The following is an 8,390-nucleotide window of genomic DNA, read 5'->3' on the forward strand; positions in this document are numbered from 1 at the left end:
ATACTGGCACTTTCCAGCATACCAGTGAGTTTCCTTGAGGAGATGTTTTTCAGTGTTACCAGTATGTTGCAAATTACAATAGTATAAAGACTTAGGTTTAACCCTTTCTTACTACCCATATATGTGTACACATGGCCTCATAGTATTGCTATTACACCCTGGTAAAGTAGAGATTGTCCTTTGAAGTTTTGACCAGATAGCAGGTCCAAATCGAAATATAATGATGTGTTCTGTTTATAGATGGTTACACTACAATTGCCTCTCTGTATACCAACCTATATAAGATATGTGGAAATAATTACCATGAAAGGTCACGCACGTTCTGGCGATTATATAAAAAACACATCAGAAAACATAAAAGGAAGGAAAGTTCTGCAACTACACTACGTAATCATACTTTCCATGCAACAAACGTCAGTTTGCTTTTAAGTTTATTTAGAAAATAACATAACAAACGTAACCAAGACCAAGTAACTGTATCCACTGTACACCATCTGTTATTAACATAAAAAATACAAGTCTACACAACTTTCAGAATATCAAAGAGCATTTTCTTCAATAAAGTTCAGATTTCACCTTTTGCAACAGGTGTCTTAATATTGTTTCAGTGTTGTATGCAAAGGATTTAAGACATGGATTCGTTTTGTTACGTTGTACTCAAAAAGAAAACACTATATAGAATTTGAATGTGTCAACATATCTCTTAAAGTTTGATGCCTTTCTGGAGTCATTGTGGCCAATAACTTATGGCCAGTGATTCAAAAATTAAAGTTTTCTTTCTGGACTATCCTCCTATGGTATCTTAAGTGCTCCTGACTGTTTGTCCAGATTTTTCTTTTCACTTTGTTTCAGTGATCATTAAATTTAAATAAATTCTGGATTAGCTGGTAATGTATGGTAGAACCATGTGGTTGACTTTAAGCGACAAGTCCATACATAGAATTTTTGCTATTATTTAAGAATTAAGGTTTTGAGGGATCTCAAAATCGGGCCATTTCTCATATTTTATTACACACGGCTAGCTCTATACCTTCCACCACCCTGTTAATAAATTAAATTTCCTACTGGTCCCTCACAATAAATCCTTGAAAAAAAAAAAAAGAAAGAAAGAAATCCTAACATTATAATGTGCCCATGATCAATGCATTCCGAGTTATGCCATGGAGTACAATATATTTATTATCAGGGCCAGTCCTTTTTATTATTCTGCCATCACTTTAGTATTACCGTTATTTCACATAAGTACCACTGTCTGTGTTGCATAAGAAGAATAGAGTGGAAAAATATTTTACTTCAAAGGCACAAAAAGTCTTGTTAATCTGGGTTAAATATAATAAGGTGGATTTATCGCAGGGTTGTTTAGTGCAAAATTGGTTTGCACAGAATTGAAATACAACTAGTCACTTTGATCACATATTCTCCATGGTTAGACGCACACTCACCCAACTGCTCACGCTTAAACATTCACTGCCACAATCATCACTTACAGTACAAAAAAAATGTTCATCTCTCTTTTGAAATCCAAAAGCTTGTTCTGCTTAGAATCACATAAAAAGTTACATCCCAGTTCATCCTGTACATGTATAATACATCTGCATATATGTATATTTATTTATATATGTATATATATATTGATAAATCTCAATGTCTATGTGCAGACTTTAGTGCTCTTTGCTGCCCCCTATCTCCTGGTCACTTTGCTCATCCGTGAAGCAAACATCCACCTCACTGTCATTGTCCTCGCTCTTGGGCTCTGGCTGAGGGTAGGAAGAGTCATTTTGTTCCTGGTCCTTGGTACTTAGGCTCTGTCCTGGATGTCTTGACTTGACATGCCTTTCCAGGTCTCTTCTCCTTACTAGTACTTTCCCACAGTGTTCGCAGCGGTAAGGAGTGTTTCCCTCCGCATGCAAGCGGATGTGTTTGTTCAGGTTGCTGGGGTCCCCAAATGGCCTAAGGCAAACCTTGCACTTAAGCGGTTTGTAGCCCGTGTGAGTCCTCATGTGGATCTTCAGACCGTATTTGCGAGAGTACAATTTGCCACAGTAAAGGCAGAGATGCCCCTTTTTGGGTTTGCCAGTTCCCGGGGCTGCACCCCCTGCCAGGCCGTCCAGCCTCCCAGCTCTGCTCTTTTCTGCGGCTATTTCAGACAGCTGGTTGCTGTGCATGGCGATCTCACGGTCAATGCTGGTGGTGATGGAACCCAAATCTGGATTCATGGTTGGCCCAGCGTTGAAGTAAGACACAGACTCCGGGTACTTGATGAGGTTGCTGAAGTGAAGCTTGAAGGGGTAATAGGGGGCGCTGTACAGGAGCTCCCCATTGTATACGGTGAAAGGCATAACTGGGATGTTACATTCCGCGGAGTAGGACTTGATGCCTTCAAACTGAGGGATGGAGAACCTCTCGAAATGAAGCCCTGCTGGTGGGATCTGGTGGTAGCGAGAGCTGGGGGAGATGCTGGCATGGACCCCCCTCTCCACGTGTTTAAATGCTGACGTTTCATCCAAATGAGACAGTATTGGGAACCCCCTCAGGCCAGCGGTACAAGAGAGGACATTGGAAGGTCCATCTGCTGGGTGCAAGCACTTGGTATGATGGTTGCTCAGCAAAGCCTCGTTCCCTGATCGGGTTGGTTTGGTGCCGCTTAAAAGTTTACTGAAGCCCAAACTACCGGCTTTCGTGTCCTCTCTGGGGGATTCAGCATGAGGTAATTTAGACAGTCCGGTGGGTTTGAAGGCGGACCTGATACCCGGATAAAAAGCCATGCCATTCCCACCACAGGCATTGCCCACTATGCCAATGAATTGTCCTTGATTCCTAGCAGAAGTCACGCTCATGTCCAATGCCCGGTCCTGCTCCTCTTTCCCTAGAGTCTTCTTGATCACTCCCAATTTATTGAGTGCTGGAGATAAGGATGACTCCCTTTTTATAGAGTCCCTGCTTGCGCCGTTGGCGTGAAGGAGATTACTTCTCAGCGCAGAGGTCGTATTGGAAACGCTATCCGAGATTTTAGGAGACACGGTGAAAAGCTCTGAGCTTCTGACTTGCTCGTTGTTGAGAAATCCCCTGCCGTTATTTAGTGTGCAGTGAAAGTGGATGTGAGCTTTCAGAGTGTTTGGAAATTTAAATGTTCTCCAACAGTACCAGCAAATAAATCGTTCTTCACCTGTTAAAAGAGGAACAAAAACAAAAGTTATAAAGAATAACATTAACAAAAATCAGCCTATAGTATGCATCAGTATGCATCAGTTCATATAGTATAGTCTATTTAAATTTGGTAAATTAACAAAATGGCAAGTATAAAATAAGGATCATGAGAATTGTTTGTTTTGTAAGGTCTGGGAATTGATTCTCACTCATCATGTATCACTGTATCAACCTTCTGATGTGTGTTTAAGGCAAATGGTGAGATTACTACACGAAATCTGCCAGCTCAATATATTAACCCTGTGTGAGTCTTGCTAGTCTGGGGCAGCTGCTCTAATGGGACCCCAGGAGGAGAAAGCTGTTCCTTGCACTGGGATCTGCTCCATCTGTTGACATTACAGAGAATAGGTAGCGTATGTCGGCTGGTTTAAGACTTCATACAACAAAGGCTCAAATGATGATGATGAGCTTCCACTACAAAGACACATTTAAGCACGATCCATTCAGAACTATTCTTCTTCCCAAACCACAAAGGATTCATTGGTTCTCCCCCTTGTTTTTACGGTGGTCATTGAGAATTAATATTTGAAAAATTCGTTGGTAGCATCTGCCTACAGTATGATCCACATCTTAGCTTAGGAAATGTAATAAAAAGTACATAAAAATATATATTTCAATAGTTATCTAAACTTCGCAGAAGCGCTTTAATATACCGTATATATAATATATTACGTCTTCTTCTGTTTAATTTGATAATTTGATCGACATAAATATATATGTATATGGATAGATAGATGGATAGATAGATAGATAGATAGATAGATAGATAGATAGATAGATAGATAGATAGATAGATAGATAGATAGATAGATAGATAGATAGATACTTTCATAGAATATATATATACTTTGGGTGAAAAAAAACTTTCTATTAAGTGACGAATTTTTCTTCAATTTCAATTCATATTCTACATCATATATTTAAATGGCAATAAAATAATGTATTTCTTACAAGTACGTTTCATATTATGAAATATTTAATTTTCTTCGTTCCAAATTAAATCCAGTATTACTAAGAGTAAATTGGTTTACAGATTTGCGGGATGTTTTGATTAATCAGATGATTTGGAGATCTTTTTTTTTTCTCTTACTGATCTTAAAGCTAGGAAATGCGTTTAGATGTAATCCTATTAGGGCAGACTGGTACTAGGTGAAGATTAAGGAATTTGGGAGCTTTCAGTGCTAATGTGCCATTTCCAGTGGAAGCAGATCGAATGTGCTGGACATGAAAATGTTTTCTATCCTTAATCTTCCGATGAACAGTGATTGTTGTAAATCGAACAATAGACGTAAAGTTTTATGCAAACATTCTATAGAAAAGACAAAACGAAATGTATGCATTCATATGTGCTCTTCCCACAATCATGTGCCTTGAACACAAGTTCAGTCTATAGGCAATTTCTTTTGTGGGATTTTTTGGGATTTTCATATTTTTAACTATATCAGAATTGTAGCTTTCGTGAAAACAATAAATGTCCTAATTTGCTGAAACAATTGGTCTAGAGTAGTTATTTTATTTAGTTTTTTATATTTTAAAGTTCTAGACCATAGCATGTGTATTATTCTTGTCTTACTCGCCAATGCTGATTATCTGAACAGTAAAATATATTCTAGATTTTAATTTTTTACAAAAAAAAAAAGAATATCTGTGCTGTCGGGGGCTAGATTAAAAAAGGGTACAGGTTACTTTATATATGTAACAGTTGCCACTTCCTTCTTTAAAAAAAATGGCAATTAGATGGGACGGGAAATTTACAGTATTATTAATATAGACATCTAGGTTTTAATAAATCTCTGAAATATTCGTATTGAATGGATAAAATTATAAATAATTTTACCAAAATACTAAATAAAGATCGGAGGTTTCATAACTGCAACAATTGTCTCCATCTGTATTTATTACTGGAATACAATAAGAAATTACAATGTTACCGATTAGCTGTAATACATGTTCAGTAGTGGGTTTATTGATTTAATATTATTTTTATTTAATTTTGTTTTTTATACATATTTTAGGATGAAAAAAATATATAAAATCCAAACATATCTATGTTCATAGAAAAAAATACCCACATGGAGACAACAGAACCAATTAACTCGTACCTTTCTCGTCATGGGTAGGAGTAGCAGTAGTTGAGATGTCAAGCCATTGAGCCAAAGAATTGGAGTACCAGGCGGTGAGCTCTTCTCCTGCCTGCACCTCCCGGAGAGTTCTGTAGTATATCTGGTAGATAAGGAACATTGGTCAGCGAGTGTGGTGATATAGTCCAACTAGGGCAATACTTGCATGCTCATCGTTTTATTTATCAACTGTTGCGTCTATTTCAAGGGATATGTTTTAAATGTAACCCTGTGTCTAATTGTAATCGGATTTAGAGATCACATAAAGGGCCATTGAAATGTCATTAGAGAATGAAGTCATAATATGGCAGTACCTGTCCTCCTGGCAAGTCAGAGAAAGCTTCAATATTCTGTTCTTGGCTATTTCTGGCCGCACGGATTAGTCCTATCCATTCTGGAGAGGGAACCCCAGATTCATCCAACAGCTCCCCTCTTACAAACCGCACCTAGAACACAAACACCTCCAATCACATTCTGGTTCTTGGAAGACCCCCAAGTTTAATTTCTTTATATGGATAGGTGAAACAATAATTCTTGCAAGAGGTTCAAGTTCATTTGGAATGAATTCACTTTCTCCCCCCCTATTTCCCTGCAAACAGCCTAAGGCAACGAAGCATTTACTTATTCACAGTTGTGGTTACGGATCTTTTTGGAAAGATCGAGTCAATAACTTAAAAACCCAAGGGACCATATAATAAAAGGCATATCAAGGCGCCGCTGAATGGCTATGTAATGAAAGTCATTCCAACAATGCAGACTAATGTGAGAATCCAATAGTGCCAGATGATGAGATATAAATTTGAACAGTCTGGCAGGGCGTTTAAAAACAATTAAAAGGCATTAAAAGTCAAAGCGGAACGTGTGACAAAAGATATCGATTTGGAGCCATTGTTATTTATGACAATTATTTACCGATAAATGTTAATATGTTTAGTAATTATCATGTCTTTATTATTATTATCCTGCATTTTCTTTTAAAATATGTCCTTCCTGATTTACCTTTCGGAAAATATTTTTTAGTCTCTTAAGATAATTTTAGAATCGTCATCCAATACATTTTATAAATAACTTTTGATAATTAAAGTCAGTGCCATTTTAGATCCAATCTTGTATAAGTTCGTCGCTGACAGAAATAATTATTAAAAAAATACTTTTTTCTGAAGACGAAAATTGTAAAATTGTATAAAATTTAGTCTATGCTAAGTCTGTGCTAAAATAAGTTTCCGTAACTTATATACATATATATATATATATATATATATATATATATATATATATATACTTATATATATAATATATATATATTAAAATTATATAAAATAAAGTCTATGCAGATGTAGTCTAAGGCAAAGTCGATTTTGTGCTAAAAGGTTTTCTTAATTTGCATATATACACATATATATATATATATATTTATAAAATTAAATAAAAATTATTTATAGATAATTGCATATATATATATATATATATATATATATCAGTAGTAATAAGCAGCCTGCATATCCTTTAAACATAGTATTGTTTAAATGTATAGAAAATCTGTAATCTACCAGTGATGCATTCATTTATTCCAGAAAACCTTCCTAGCTTCTTCAAAAGGTGCATAAAGTAGGTTTGAGGTTGTGGCAGTAGAAGTTACAGTGTAGCAAGCTCTAGATGCAGTCCTAAGTACGTTCTCCTAACACATTGTTATCATCAGCACCAAAGATTGCACCTGCTAAGCCATGCAGTAGCTGTCATCCAAGAAGGAAAATACCTTTTTCTTTGGTCCAGGCTCTCTGCGATCTGAAAGGTATTTCCCAAGTTTAAAGATGCCCACGATGGGACCGAGGCGCAGGCCAGCCGGGATGCAGTTGTCTGCGCTGACGCTGTTGGCAGGAGCCCTGTTTGTATGCATGCTGCCCGTGGAAGTGACCAGTTAGGGACCGCTAGGACTTCAGTCAGTCAGTCAGAGCCAGAGAGAGAGCTAGAGAGAGGACACCACCACAGAGGCGTATCTCCGCCCGCAGAGTGACGCGCCGCTCTTTGCACGCCGGCTTTTCTATAGGATCGGGAGGGCTACCCCTTGGCACGTTAATGCTCTAGGGCTCTGATTTTGGTGAGAGAGTTGAGCTGTTCCAGCAGCTGCCGAGATTCATCCAAGGGGGTCACATGGAGACTTTCCCTAACCCTCCTGCATAATCAGCTCCCATGAATGGTAACCAGACAATGGTTCAAGCGACCTTCCCATTCCTAAAAATCCAATTTGTCAAGGGCAAAGAAAAGACTCTGGTGAATCGAAGGTCTGGGGAAACCATTAATCCTCGGCATGTGGTATTGTCCCCTAGACAGTTACGATATTTTAAGTGACAAATACACTGTATAATTTCTTCATAAATTTCCCTTCTCCTCATTGTTCGCAGACAAACCAGTTTTGCAGAAGATCTGACAAATTTAAGTCTACTTGGTTGAGCCTTTTGAGGTTTAATATACTTCAAAGATTTTTAATTCTCTTCCCTTGGCTTTATTGCAAAAGGACTGTTTAACAAAGAGACCAGGAATGTTTGAGGACTTGTTAACTTCTATTGATTCCTGGCGTGTGCCAAACAAACCCTAGGCAGGTACTTGATGGGAAACACCAGAAAATACTTCCAACTTTTTTTCTTTAACCAGCAATCATTATTATACCAGGCACTTTCCTTAGACATTTTACAGTACACAACGTCTAAGCAATGGTTTCCAGTGATCCTCACAACCTAGAACTGGGTGGACAACTGCAACTCCCATCATCCTCGCCAATTCTTATGAGGTATAGTCATTGGAAACAATAGTTTTTCTTCTACAGAACAGCTCTCACTGTGTCCTTGAACACTTTAGCCACCTGGGTGCTCTCCTATATTAATACAAGGATGTCACATTATTATTATTATTATTATTATTATTATTATTATTATTATTAATGGTCATTTGTGCCTATGTTATAAATGATAAGTTGTAACACGAGTCTCTGTCTCTATGGTGTGTACCATGGGCTACTCAGCAACGGTATATACGGTGCAAGGTGTTAAACAACAGATCGAGGAA

At 37.6% G+C, this 8,390-nt stretch overlaps 1 protein-coding gene across 1 annotated transcript; it reads right to left on the reverse strand.

Moving 5' to 3' along the window:
• Positions 1 to 1,639: 1,639 nt before the first annotated feature.
• PRDM13 (PR/SET domain 13) lies at positions 1,640 to 7,349 on the reverse strand. The gene is made up of 4 exons (XM_053460835.1): positions 7,084 to 7,349; positions 5,642 to 5,773; positions 5,310 to 5,430; positions 1,640 to 3,166 (listed from the first exon to the last, which is right to left on the reverse strand). The coding sequence occupies exons 1-4, from the start codon at positions 7,222 to 7,224 to the stop codon at positions 1,662 to 1,664; spliced, it is 1,899 nt and encodes a 632-aa protein (XP_053316810.1). The 5' UTR covers positions 7,225 to 7,349; the 3' UTR covers positions 1,640 to 1,661.
• Positions 7,350 to 8,390: the final 1,041 nt, after the last annotated feature.

Source organism: Spea bombifrons, chromosome 3 (assembly GCF_027358695.1).
Source record: "Spea bombifrons isolate aSpeBom1 chromosome 3, aSpeBom1.2.pri, whole genome shotgun sequence".
In the NCBI taxonomy this organism is placed as follows: domain Eukaryota; kingdom Metazoa; phylum Chordata; class Amphibia; order Anura; family Pelobatidae; genus Spea; species Spea bombifrons.